We start from the raw sequence: 13,731 nt of genomic DNA on the forward strand, positions 1-13,731 counted from the left end.
GGAGAAAGCAAAGTGGGGGTGGGAGGAGGGGTTAACCCTTGGGATTGGATAAAAAGTAAAATGATAGACATATACTTAGGTGGGTGCAGGAACAATTAACATGATAATGAAGGAATCTGCAGTATCTGTCCTGGCACCCAGGCACATTAGGTTGTGCCCCAAGGGGTCCGGAAAAAGGGAAATTACCAGTTACCCAGACATTTCAAGGGTATCATATATAATCCTATACAATAAAGAGGTAATATGCAAATTGACCATCACTCCAACACACAAGATGGCTGCCCCCATGTGGACACAAGATGACCTCCACAAGATGGCCGTCAGGGGAGGGAGTTGGGAAGGACCAGGCCTGCAAGGGAAGGTAGTTGGGGTGATCAGGCCTGCAGGGGAGGGCAGTTAGGGGTGACCAGGCCGGCAGAGGAGGGCAGTTGGGGGTGACCAGGCCTGCAGGGTAGGACAGTTGGGGGGGACCCAGGCCTGCAGAAGAGGGAAGTTGGAGGGACCAGGCCTGCAGGGGAGGGCAGTTGGGGGCAATCAGGCCGGTAGGGGAAGGGTTAGGGGGTGATCAGGCTGGCAGGCAGAAGTGGTTAGGAGCAATCAGGCAGTCAGGCAGGGGAGTTGGGGAGCCAGCAGTCCTGGATTGTGAGAGGAATGTCCCAGATTGGAGAGGTTGCAGACTGGGCTGAGGGGCAACCCCCCCCCCCCCGTGCACTAATTTCATGCACCGGGCCTCTAGTGTTATTATAGATGCAAAAAGATAGGCTCCGTTAAGGTAAAGGTTGACCTTGCCAGTGAAGATACTGGCCTAGGGGGTGATTACCCACCATAAGTGCTTTTAGTTAAAGTTTAATTTCAGGCCATCCTTTGTGGTTACTTTAGGTCTCTGAGTTTGGAAGACCGCCACACAGGCCCCCCCCCCCCCTGAGCTTGTCAGATTAGCATGTGGCCCCTTTCGTCCACAATACAAATGAACAGACCACATATGACAATAGAATTCTGACCCACAATCTCTGCAGCCACCACTTTGGGAAGCCAAACCACAACCTGTGCAGCAATCAACACAAAATCGTCAGGACTTGGTCAATAACTGCCGGTTTCCTTAACCTCCCCTCCCCTCCCCCTGTCTTCCAGCTCAGGACCAACCAGAGGAAACCAAATAACCTCTCTCACAACCACATAGGATGGTATCCTGCTTCTAGATAGCCCGCCTCCAGCCACCCAGGCCACCAACCTCAGTCAGAGCACACCTGAGGCCTTCTCTCTTTTCCACTATAAAACTTTCCCATTGCCTGTCTTCGAGTCCGCCAAATGCAGGGATGTTGGGGGACTCCCTTGCTACAGCAAGTTGGGAATACATAACGTTTGCCCATTCTCTTTTGGATGGTCTTCATTTCTTTCCGCTGGTGCTAATGCTGTCCTAGTGGTTCTCGCTTAATCCTTTGAGCCTCAGAGTGGTCATCACCATTGTCTACAACCTGCCAGGGGCTGGGGCCATACTCTGCGTTGTGGTACTTCTCGCCCTACTCACTTACAATCCTATATAATAAAAGGCCAGTGACCATAAGCGTAATGACCAGAATGACCACTCGACCAGTCACTATGAGGTGGGGGGCCGGCGAGGGGAACCGGCTGGCTGGCGGTGGCTGCTGGGAGGGACTGGGGACTGGCGAGGGGGTGGAAGATGGGCCTGATTGCAGGCTAGGCCTAGGGACCCTACCCATGCACGATTTAGTGCACTGGTCCTCTAGTAGAGTATAAAATGCATCTTATGATTGGTTCTCAAAGCCTCTAGGAAATTATCCATGTAATCTGCCTAATTCCCACCTCTTTTTGCCTTCAGGGGAAGAGACACTGCCTCCTTTCCCTGGGGTAGACAGACCCTGCCCTTCCCCATCTTTGTACCCTTCACATTGTAGGTAATGGACATACTCGTGTGTGTGTGTGTGTGTGTGTGTGTGTGCGCATGCACACGTGTTTCAAAGAATTAGTCACCTTCCTCTCTTTCATAGTAGAAAAGCCCAAGCCAGAAAGTTTATTTTAATAAAAATTTTAAATTTTAGCATGCTCAGCTTCAAAGATAAAACATGATGAAAAGCATTCCAAAGACAAAACTGATTTTGTTCATCCTTCATTGTGGAGTGTTCCATGTAACCACAGAGATTCTAATGAGTTGGTCTTGGTGGGTCCTAGAAGTCAGTATTTAAAAGTTTCCAATGTGCCGGGTGAGGCCACGCGACCCTGGGTCTGGGAGAGGCCACGCACCCCTGGGTCCGGGTGAGGTCACGTGCCCCTGGGTCCGGTGAAGCTGGATCCCGGGTCCGGGTGAGGCCGTGCGCCCCTGGGTCTGGGAGAGGCCACGCACCCCTGGGTCCAGGTGAGGCCTCGCGCCCCTTGGTCCGGGTGAAGCTGGATCCCGGGTCCAGGTGAGGCCGTGTGCCCCTGGATCCGGGTGAGGCTGGGTCCAGGGTCCGGATGAGGCCGCGTGCACCTGGGTCCGGGTGAGGCCATGCGCCCCTGGGTCTGGGAGAGGCCACGCGCCCCTGGGTCCGGGTGAGGCCATGCGCCCCTGGGTCCGGGTGAAGCTGGATCCCAGGTCCGGGTGAGGCCGTGTGCCCCTGGATCCGGGTGAGGCCACGCGCCCCTGGGTCCGGGTGAGGCCACGCGCCCCTGGGTCCGGGTGAAGCTGGATCCCGGGTCCGGGTGAGGCTGTGTGCCTCTGGAACCGGGTGAGGCCGTGTGCACCTGGGTCCAGGTGAGGCCAAGCACCCCTGGGTCCGGGTGAGGCCTTGCGTCCCTGGGTCCGGGTGAAGCTGGATTCCGGGTTCGGGTGAGGCCATGTGCCCCTGGATCCAGTGAGGCTGGGTCCCGGGTCCAGGTGAGGCCGCGCGCACCTGGGTCCGGGTGAGGCCAAGCGCCCCTGGGTCCGGGTGAGGCCACGCGCCCCTGGGTCCGGGTGAAGCTGGATCCCGGGTCCGGGTGAGGCCGTGTGCCCCTGGATCCGGGTGAGGCTGGGTCCCGGGTCTGGGTGAGGCCGCACGCACCTGGGTCCAGGTGAGGCCACGTGCCCCTGAGACCGGGTGAAGCCGTGCCCCTGGGTCCGGCCGAGACCAAACCAGAGGGAGTCGGACCTCCGTTACCACCATTTGTCCACCATCCAGAGCTGAGGGGTCAGTGCTGACATGTACACATAAGGAACTGGTGGACATTGAAATTGGGTCTCAAAAGAACTGTTGGTCCAGAAAGAAACTCACTGCAGACTGATTCATGTGCCTGTCAGCATAACTATTATTGCTCGTCTCACATTCAGTTCTTATAAGTATATCTCTAGTGACACATGATCTCGCTCATCTAGGGGAAATGATGAACAACATAGACTGATGAACAAGAACAGAACCAGAAACAAGGAGGCATCGATCGGACTGTCGGGCCTCAGAGGGAGGATAGGGGAGGGTTGGGGGAGGAGGGAGAGATCAACCAAAGGACTTGTGTGCATGCATATGAGCCTAACCAATGGTTAAGTTCAACAGGGGGTTGGGGCATCCGTGGGGAGGGGTGTGGGATGGGAATGGGGGGATGAGGACAAATATGTGACACCTTAATCAATAAAGAAATTTAAAAAAATAAAATAAAAGTTTCCAATGTGGCCCTGGATGGTTTGGCTCAGTGGATAGAGCATCAGCCTGAGGACTGAAGGGTCCTGGGTTTGATTCTGGTCAAGGGTACATGCCTGGGTTGTGGGATCAATTGGCAGGAGGGAGAGAGATGGAAACATCAATGATGAGAGAGAATCATTGATCAGCTGCCTCCTACACGCCCCACACAGGGAATCGAGCCTGCAACCCAGGCCCGTGCCCCAACTGGGAATTGAACTGTGACCTCCTGGTTCATAGGTCAATGCTCAACCACTGAGCCACACCAGTAGGGCTGCATTTTTTTTCTTTATTAATTAAGTTATTACATATGTGTCCTTATCCCCCCCTCGGGCTGCATTTTAACAGGTTTTCTCAGTTGTTTTTGATTCTCAGGTGGATTTCAGAATTCCTGGAATAAATGAATAATATTGAAACTAAATTTAATCAAAACCTGGGGATTAACCCTGGTTTTGTCATTAACTCCTGTATGACCTTAGGCAATTTTCCCTCTCTGTATGTCTCATTTTCTTCATCAATTAAAGGATGGAGCAGTTGATTTCTTTGGCACTTCTAAAGTCTTTGTGGAAACTCCCACGAGAAATCAATGGCCATCGGCGGCCTGCGTCTGAGAACTACAATCCCCACAATGCCCTGCACTTCTCCGCTCTCCAGTGGGGTCGTGGCGAGGTAACCCTATTGGAGGCGCTCCCACAACCCTTTGCGGTGGTTCAAGATGACGGCGCCCAGAGGTTCCATGAGCGATACGGAGAGCAGCAGCGGCAGCAGTGATGCCGAGGAGCTGGCGCGGTGCCGCGAGGCGGCGTTGCCGGCCTGGGGCTTGGAGCAGCGCCCGAAAGGCCCGGAGAAGAAAAGAGCCGGTAGGGACTGTGTTCGAGCAGTCTGGCCGAGGGGCGTAGGGTCTTCCCCGGCGGCTGAGAGGATGGATGGTGAGGAGACCGCGGGGACTCCACTTCTTTCCCGAGAGAGCTCAGGGACTGGATGTGGGTTGTTTCATTATCCCATTCAGGGAAACCGAGGCACCTGAATGCCTCTTGACTCGGCTCCCTTGGGCGTCACACTGGGAGCCCGCCACCTCTCCGAAATGACTGCGACAGCCCGCTGTCTGGATTCTCGCGTCCACCCTTCCTCCGCCCGCAACCCATTTTCACACCCTGGGGCCGCCGGAGAGCTGTGTCCAATGCTTACTCTGACCTGACTCCCTAGTGTCGCGGGAATAAGTCCAAAACTCATCATAGGGGCGCCTCATCATGATCCAGAGGGACATGGGTTTGGAATGGGGAAGACATTTCATCTTCACTTTCGTTAACCTCTCTGAAATTTAGCATCCCTTCCCGTCTTTCTTTCCTGTGAGCAACAAGCCACAAGTAGCTTTGACAATACCTGTTACTTTGCCCTGTCAAAAGTCACAGATTTTCATATCCCATTACAATCTTTGCAGATAAATGTTGGAAAAAATAATTTACATTCATTCCTACTTTAAAGTTACAATAATTTTTAGACCTTAGAGCTAAAGAACCTCTAGCCCAGCTGGTGTGGCTCAGTGGTTGATCTTCCTTCCACCTATGAACCCGGAGGTCACAGTTCAATTCCAGGTCAGGGCACATGGGGGTTTGCAGACTCGATTCCCAGTAGGGGGCATGCTGGAGGCAGCCGATCAATGATTCTCTCTCATCACTGATTTTTCTATCTCTCCCCTCTCTGAAATCAATTAAAAAAATACATATTTTTAAAAGAATCTCTAGATCTTGTTTAATGCATTAAAAAGGAAGCACACATATTAGTATGCCAGGATTGGTATTTTACTATTATGGTAACTGAATTTCAACATAATTGTGTGTGTTTTGTAATCCTATGTGTGTGTGTGTTTTTAAATATATTTTTATTGATTTCAGAGAGAAAGAGAGAGGGGAGAGAGAGAGAGAGAAACATCAGTGATGAGAGAGAATCATTGATTGGCTGCCTCCTGCACACCCCCTATTGAGAATGTAGCCAGCAACCTGGGCATGTGCCCTTGGCCAGAATTGAACCTGGGACCCTTCAGTTCCCAGGCCAAGGCTCTATCCACTGAGTCAAACCAGCTAGGGCCTATGTGTTTTATTTTATTCATTTAAAACATTATTCTGAGAAGGGATCCAACCTATACAGACTGCCAGAGCAGGCCACGGTAAAGCATGGTTTAAAACCTACTTTTGCCCAGCTGGCATGGCTCAGTGGTTAAGCGTTGACCTATACTGGTAAACCAGGAGGTCATGGTTCGATTCCCGGTTAGGGCACATACCCAGGTTTTGGGCTTGATCCCCAGTGGGGGCATGCAGGAGGCAGCTGATCAGTGATTCTCTTTCATCATTGATGTTTCTATCTCTCCCTCTCCCTTCCTCTCTGAAATCAATAAAAATATATTTTAAAATAAATTAAATAAAACCCCTGCTTTTGCCTTAGCTGGTTTGGCTCAAAGGGACAAACCCAGGATAGAGGGTCGGCCTGTGGACTGAAGGGTCTCGGGTTCAATTTCAGTCAAGGGCACATGCCTCTGCCTCTACCAGTTGATGTGTTTATCTCTGCATCTCTCCCTCCCTTCCATTCTCTCTAAAAATCAATGGAAAAATATCCTCGGGTGAGGAGTAAAAATAAATAAAGTAAAAATAAAACCCCTGCTTTTGTTTAAAAGGACTTATAAGCCCTTTTGTAATCTATTCCCTGCCTGCTTCTCCTTTCTTGCTGTCCTGCCACACTGCACTTCCCATGGGTAGGCTCCTTACCGCCCTCTCCTGATTTATTTTCTTTCTCCATACTTATTATTTAATTGTATATATGTGTATATAGAAATATCAATAATTGTGGGGGTTTTGTGTCATCTGCCAAGTGGAGATAATGGTGACCCCTGTAATGGGATTGTTGGGAAGAGTCAATGAGTTATACATGTAAATCACTTAAAATCATGCGTGGCATACAATGGATATGTTATTGTCATTTCCTCTATAAATACCTCAATTTTCATTATTTCCACAGATGCTGCAAATAATCAGTTGCCAACTACCCAGCCGAGCCTCAGGTACTGCACACTTTGGGTTCAGGTTCATACATTCATTTAACAAATATTTCCCTGCTGTATGTCAGTGTGGGTTAAGTCATGGGATAACAGGGTGAACGAGACACATGTAGTCCCTGCCCTCATGGGGGCAGCTTCTGAGCTGGCAGAAAGTGAGGTCCTCTGTGTGTGTTGTAGGCATAAGGTGGATGAGCACGAACAAGATGGCAATGAGCTTCAGACCACCCCCGAATTCCGAGCCTACGTAGCCAAGAAGCTGGGAGACCTGCTGGACAGGTAACCAAAAGCAAACCTTCTCTTCCCCCACCCTCAATCATAGGAACGGTAAGGGCTCATATTGGCTGGGAGCTCACCGTGTACAAGTCGTCCCTGTGGCAAGCATGTGGCATACGTCACCTCATTGCATTCAGAACCACCTGGCCACGCAGGTCCTGTCATTCTCTAGATGAGGAGACAGAGGCTCTTTGTGAGAAGCAGCATTTGCTGGAGTCACAGAGAGGAAGGAGCAGATCTGGGACTCAAACCCAGGTGTGTTTGCTTTTTTTTTTTTTAAATATATTTTTAATGATTTCAGAGAGGAAGGAGGGGAGAGAGAGAGAGAGAGAGAGAAACATCAATGATGAGAGAGAATCATTGATTGGCTACCTCTTGTATATCCCCTACTGGGGATCGAGCCCGTAACCCAGCATGTGCCCTTGAACGGAATTAAACCTGGGACCTTTCAGTCCGCAGGCTGACACTCTGTCTACTGAGCCAGACCAGCCCGGGCCAAAGGCCTTGTTCTTAAGCTCTGTGTTGTCCTGCTCCCATGGGATAAGAGGCACCGCAGAAGCAAGAGCCCATTCACAAAAGCGCAAGGGACAGACAGAATTACTGTGTGGGCCCTTTCTGTATGTCAGGCACTGCGCCAGTTCTCTTTCTTACATTTGAGAATATCAGTAAAAGTGTAAACAACCATTAAGCCCGAACAACCTGTTGGCCAGTCGTTATGATGCGCACTGACCACCAGGGGGCAGACGGTCAATGCAGGAGCTGCCCCCTGGTCGTCAGTGCGCTCCCACACCCACCACGGCCAGCCAACCTCCTGTGGTCCCTCCCCCTGTCCCGTCTGGCAGTTGGTAGGCCCCGGCCAGAAGCTGGCAGGCCCCAGCTGGCTTGGCCCCAATTAGGCCTGGGCAAGACGGCCCCAATAGGCCCTGATCGCCAGCCAGGCCTAGGGACCCCACCCGTGCATGAATTTCGTGCACCAGGCCTCTAGTAATTTATAAAGATCTAGGTCAGCATTTCTAAAATAGGTACCAAGGAATACTAGTCCAAAGTGTGACTAGAAAAAAAGGGTCTAACCACAAAGAAGTTGAGAAACACTGGAGCCTGCATACTTCCGTGTGCCCTTGCAGTAAACCGACCTGTGTAACTTTGTTCAGCCCAGGAGTTTCTAGACTCATTGGGCTACAGTGCCTTCCTTTTGTGGACGACTGATAATGTAACATGGGACATGTTTCTGGATGTGCTGGTCTAGATCCATTCCTGATTGACAGCAGGTTTTGAAAGGGAGGTGAAGATGTTAAGCCAGAGTCCTTCACTTTTTTTTTTTTAAGAAAGGAATTTTTATTCTTTTTTTTTTAATGTATTTTATCGATTTTTTACAGAGAGGAAGGGGGAGGGATAGAGAGTTAGAAACATCGATGAAAGAGAAACATCGATCTGCTGCCTCCTGCACCCCTCCCCCCCCCCACTGGGGATGTGCCCCACAAGGTACATGCCCTTGACCGGAACCAAACCTGGGACCCTTCAATCCATAGGCCGATGCTCTATCTACTGAGCCAAACCGGTTATGGCAGTGGTCGGCAAACTCATTAGTCAACAGAACCAAATATCAACAGTACAACGATTGAAATTTCTTTTGAGAGCCAAATTTTTTAAACTTAAACTTCTTCTAACGCCACTTCTTCAAAATAGACTTGCCCAGGCCGTGGTATTTTGTGAAGAGCCACACTCAAGGGGCCACAGAGCCGCATGTGGCTCGCAAGCCGCGGTTTGCCGACCACTGGGTTATGGCAAGAGTCCTTCACTTTGAAGTAAGTACCAAAAAGGACAAGTGAGCCCTCCCCAAGTGTAAGCAACTGCTCTTCCAAGACAGAATGTTGGACCACAACTCAGCAATCTGAACCACCATGAAACAGGGCAGTCCCAAACTCGAGAATGTGGGAAAGGTGTTAGGAAGGTCAGTTGGCACTTCAGCCGTGGAAGCAGGATTTCTTTGTGCTGTTTGGCTTCAGGGTGTTCAAGGCCCACCTGGCGCTACGGAAAGCCCTGGGGAAACCCAGCAGGGTGCTGGTCAAACAGCGTCAGGATGTTCCCTGCGGAGTGTTTGTTTTTCCTTGTGCGAGATCAGGGTTTCTCAGCCTTGGCAGTATTGACCTTTGGCCTGGGTGATTCTTGGTTGTGGGACTGTCCTGTGCATTGTAGGGTGGTTATGCCTGGCCTCCACCCACTAGGTCCTGGTAGCATTCCCCCCAGCAGTTATGACAACCAGAAATGTCTGCAGACATTGCCACGTATTCCAAGGGACCAACATCGAACCATTTTGTTGAGATACCGGGTCAGTCAGGCATGGGTGGCATTGTCTCCAGTTCCTCTTCCCAGCTGAGTTCCGGGGATGGATGCCTTTGGATGTGCGGAAGGCAGTTGGGAGAAAGCACCGGCACGCTGCTGTCTGCTGAGAGGACAGTGCTGAGAGCATTGCTCTCCGGAGTGCACAGTGACCTCTGTCAGCCTTCACCAGAGACCGGCGTCCTGGTCTCGCAGCTCTCCCTGCTCTGTGCTCTGGAGAGAGGGTTTATTTTTGTTAGAGGGCCTGTGAAACTTACTGCTTATCATGATGACAGTAATGGTCATCATAGGTACCATTCACCGAGCTGCTGCTTGTGGCCAGGCTCTGTGCTAAGGGCTTGATATCCATGATCTCATTTGCTCCTGTGGCAATCCCAAGGCGGGGGGCTCCCAGTGTACAGATGGGTAACAGGCTCAGAGAGATGAAGTCACTCGCCAAAAGGGACACAACTAGTAAGTGACAAGGCCAGGATTCAAAACCCAGGTCTCTGAAGTCTCAGTAGGGCCAATGGATTGTATCAGTGTCCGTTTCTTGGTTGTGATATTGAACTGCAGTTACGCACAATGTTACCATAGGGAGAAACTGGATGAAGAGTATATGGAATCTTGCCCTGGCCAGTGTTGGTAAGTGGTTAGTGTACCAGACTGAGCACTGAAGGGTCATGGTTTTGATTCCTGGTCAAGTGCACATACCTGGGTTACAGGTTCTATCCCCAGCCCTGGTCAGGGCTTGTGCAGGAGGCAGCCAATCAATGTGACTCTCTCCCGTTGATGTTTCCTTCCCTCCCTCTCTCCCTCCTTGCCTCCCTCCCTCCCTCCTTCCCTCCCTCTCTTTCTCTCTCTTCCTCTCTCCTCCTTTCTCCTCTTTTCTCCCCCTCCCTTCCACTTTCTCTAAAAATCAATGGAAAAAATATCCTCTGGTGAGGATTAACACACAAAAATAAGTGAAAGAGTATATGGAATCGCTCTGTATTATTTCTTGGAACTGCTTATCAATCTACAGTTATCTCAAAAAAATTTTTAAATTAAAATTGAAAAAGACAACAACAAAAAGCAAGTGTTATAGGACTTCTTCACTACGCTTTGGCTATTTCTGTCTCTCCGGCGTTTATTTTCTCTTATTCCTATTTGAAATTGTATTTATTTTGTTGTACTATGAGTATCTTAAAAATCCTCTGCGTTTTCTGGGATAAAGTGGGGTTTAAACAAATGAAGCCCTGCAGTTTGAGCTGGCAGGAGCTGCTCAGCAGTTATAGCTGTGGGTGTTAGCGTTCTTCAGGCCAGTGTGCTGTCTGCTTTTGCATTTAAAACTGCATGCCCCATCCCCTACACTTAAAAAAAATGGTGTTAATTTTTTGGAAAAGATTTTGTTGGTACCCAAAATTTTATCCTAAATCAACCATCTCCTCTTCCCTTAGCTCCATTACCATCTCAGAAGCTGTGAAGGAACCAACAAAGGCTGAGGCACAGAAAGCCACCCCGGAGGATGATGGTGAGTAGTCATCTTCTGTCTCTCTATATAAAGGCTAATGTGCAAAGTGTCCCCTTGGGAGTTCGACCAGGAGACCGGGAGGTCCATTACTCGCTATGACGTGCGCTGACCACCAGGGAGCGGCGTGGAATGAAGGAAGGCCCCGATCAGCCCTGATCACCAGCCAGGCCTAGGGACCCTACCTGTGCATGAATTTCGTGCACCAGGCCTCTAGTACTGTTAATATCAACTGTCACTTAGTAAGCATCTACTGTGTGTCTGGAGCTAGGAAATAGTATTGGTTTATTACCCTCTGTCATCCGTGCAGCCTGCTCTGAGGCAGGTATGATACCCCCATTTACCAGGGGAACTGTAAGGGTGGCTGAGGCTCTCAGGAATGAAGGCACTTGCCTGAGGTGACCACGTCTGTCTAACCCTGAGCAGAGCTCCCACCACCACACTGCCCAGCCTCTCCCGTCTGAGTGTGTCTGTCCCGTGTCAGGCTCATTGCTACTTTGGAAGCTGCCTTAGGCAGGAGGCTCAACTGACTCCCAAAAGCCGCTGAGGGCGTGCTGGCCTGCTTGGCAGCTGGCACACCTCAGCACCCCATCCCCTGGCTCCAGCGTCGTCAGCGTGCCCCTCCACGCACGTGGCGTCATTTTGTGGTTAGACAGGAGCGACTCCTGGGTCTTTGCCTCTGGACTGGGCGCTCCCTGAGGGCAGAGGCAGGGCACCCTGGGCGCCTGGGAGGAGAGGTGGGCCCTGGCAGTGCTGACTCTGCCCCTGTGGGTTTTAGGCTTCCGCCTTTTCTTCACCTCCGTCCCCGAAGGCCCTGAGAAGAAAGCTGCTCCCCAGCCCCGCCGAAAGCGACTGCCTTCCCGCTCCAGGTGAGGTCGCTCACCCTCTCCCAAGTCCCCTCGGGTTTGCCCATTTTCCGTGTTGGCCAGTGTCTTAGGATAGCCAGGCAGATCGGTGCGGTCCCGGCCAAGAAGGAGCCCTGTCAGGCAGCTCGAGAAATAGTACCCTCCGTGGGAGGGGGAGGACACTCGGGGTGGTGGGGGGGGCTGACTCTGGAGGGTTACTGCTTTTTGAGCACCCATGTTGTGCCAGACGCCTCACTCCTTGGACATCCTAGTGAGGCCTGGGCTCAGTGAAGATCCCCATTTTATAGATGAAGACACTGAGGGTCAGAGGTTATTTAATGAGATCACATAGCTAGGAAGCGGAAAGCAGTATTGGAACCCAGGTCTGCCTCATGCCCGAGTGCCTGAGTTCTCTACCTGCCACCCACCCCCCTTGGGTGCTTTCTGGGGCAGCTTTGGGGCTCAGTCCCAACCCCAGCTGACCCAGACTGCCCTCTCCCTGCAGCAGTGAGGACAGTGATGAGTGGCAGCGGTGCCAGGAGGCAGCTGTGTCAGCCTCTGCCATTCTGCAGGAGTCCGCCATCCATGGTCCTGTCCAGGTGGAAAAAGAAGCAAAGAAGAAGAAAAGGAAGTTGAAAAAGAAAGCCAAGAAGGAGGCCAGCACGGACTTGACCCCCGCCACCACCATCACAGGCACGGCCACGGTCGGGAAGCAGGAAGAGGCGTCAGCCAAGCTCAACGGAGACCTTGTGTCACTCGGAACCAAAAAGAAGAAAAGGAAGAAAAAGGCCAAGAAGGCCATTGAGGCTTCCCCATTCCCTCCATCGAAGAGCGCAGCAGCCGCGCCTGCACACTGACCAGGTGCAGGGCGGGGCCCAGCTAGTCCCAGGGATGAGGTGCCCACTCGGACGAGGCATTTCCAGGCGCTGCCTCCCTCTCCACGTTCAGGGACTTGGCTGGCAAGTCCAGACTCTGCCCATGACTGGGGCTTGCCCAAGAGTCGGGGCAAAGCCTTGGTTGTCGAGTGAGAAGCCTAAGTAAGGCCTGCCCTCCCGTGCTCCCACTGGGGCCGGGCAGACCTGTGGTACCAGAACGTTCCCTGGTCTCGGGAGGAAGGAGCCTTCCAGTTCATCAAGGCTGATAACCAAGCGGCGACGCTCCCATCTCCCCCCGGCTGCCGGAGGAGGTGCGTGAAGGGAGACCCACCACTCCTCAGCCTGGTGTGGGGGACAGTCTGAAGAAAATGAGGGAAGAGGTCCCTGAGGTGTCAGGGCCCAAGGAGTCTGTGCTTCTCCCCTATGCCATGTAGACTGGATATAACATTGTCTGAAAAAGGAGAGATTCCCCCCCTCATTTCCAGAACTTTCTCTACAATTGTGAACATACCACACACGATCATATCCCAACCAGATTATCGAAAATTAAGGGTCAGACCCAGCACGTAACTAAGTGATTGGGTGCTGCCTCCAGCAGTGCTGAATCCTGATGAGACATTTTAAATCGGCACCACACAGGAGGTCCCTGCCCGGCTGCAGGCTTACGGAAGTGTCACGGGCCTGGTGGACTGGGCTTCGGGCACGAGGCCTATTCAAGGAGCAGAAGGCCAAGGTGAAGGTAAAATTCTGGCAGTGTCGTGTAGATTCAGCGGAGCAAGAACGACAGGTGGCCCCTGAGAGTCTGTGTGTGCTGGACCCATCTCTCCTCCAGCCCCTGGCCCACCTCCACCTCCCTCTGCCTGCCCAACCCCATCTGGGCAATGGAGGACAAGCAAGAAGTTTCCAGTATGTTCCTCGTTTATTAAAAGTTAAATAATGTACAGGCTCGTCCTTAGCTGGCTGCCAGCTGCAGGGGATGCGGCTCTTCATGGTCCCAGGATGGAGGTGGTCAGCGCAGCGGTCACCAACTGGTGGCCCATGGACCACTAGTGGTCTGTGAGGTCCGAAAGGTTGGCGACCGCTGGTCTAAAGGGCCCGGTTCTCGCAGCAGCCTCAGGGGAGGTCGCAGGAGCCCCAGTGACACAGCACCTTGTTCCTCGGGTGGTACTCGGGCTCTTCGGGGCTGCATCTGCCTCGTCCCTCAGGC

The 13,731-nt window shown here is 52.0% G+C and overlaps 1 protein-coding gene across 5 annotated transcripts; it reads left to right on the forward strand.

Annotated features, from left to right (window-relative positions):
• Window positions 1-4,365: 4,365 nt before the first annotated feature.
• C23H12orf43 (chromosome 23 C12orf43 homolog) lies at window positions 4,366-13,463 on the forward strand. 5 transcript variants are annotated; one of them, XM_008142795.3, is made up of 6 exons: window positions 4,366-4,510; window positions 6,663-6,705; window positions 6,880-6,978; window positions 10,734-10,807; window positions 11,583-11,673; window positions 12,155-13,463. In XM_008142795.3, exons 1-6 carry the CDS (start codon window positions 4,366-4,368, stop codon window positions 12,504-12,506), a joined length of 804 nt encoding a protein of 267 aa, XP_008141017.2. In that variant the 3' UTR covers window positions 12,507-13,463. The 5 variants fall into 5 exon arrangements, with proteins under 5 accessions (XP_008141017.2, XP_008141018.2, XP_054568506.1 ...); XM_008142796.3 differs by having other exon boundaries at window positions 12,158-13,463; XM_054712529.1 differs by having other exon boundaries at window positions 4,367-4,579.
• The last annotated feature ends 268 nt before the right edge of the window (window positions 13,464-13,731 follow it).

Source organism: Eptesicus fuscus, chromosome 23 (assembly GCF_027574615.1).
Source record: "Eptesicus fuscus isolate TK198812 chromosome 23, DD_ASM_mEF_20220401, whole genome shotgun sequence".
Lineage (NCBI taxonomy): Eukaryota > Metazoa > Chordata > Mammalia > Chiroptera > Vespertilionidae > Eptesicus > Eptesicus fuscus.

Excerpts from the sequence above, each read along its gene's own strand:
- C23H12orf43 (XM_054712529.1), top strand. The coding sequence starts at position 4,387 with ATGAGCGATACGGAGAGCAGCAGCGGCAGCAGTGATGCCGAGGAGCTG. Across the intron at positions 4,580-6,662 it reads GGCGGCTGAGAGGATGGATG|ATGCTGCAAATAATCAGTTG; the intron begins GTGAGGAGACCG and ends TTATTTCCACAG. Across the intron at positions 10,808-11,582 it reads AGCCACCCCGGAGGATGATG|GCTTCCGCCTTTTCTTCACC; the intron begins GTGAGTAGTCAT and ends TGTGGGTTTTAG.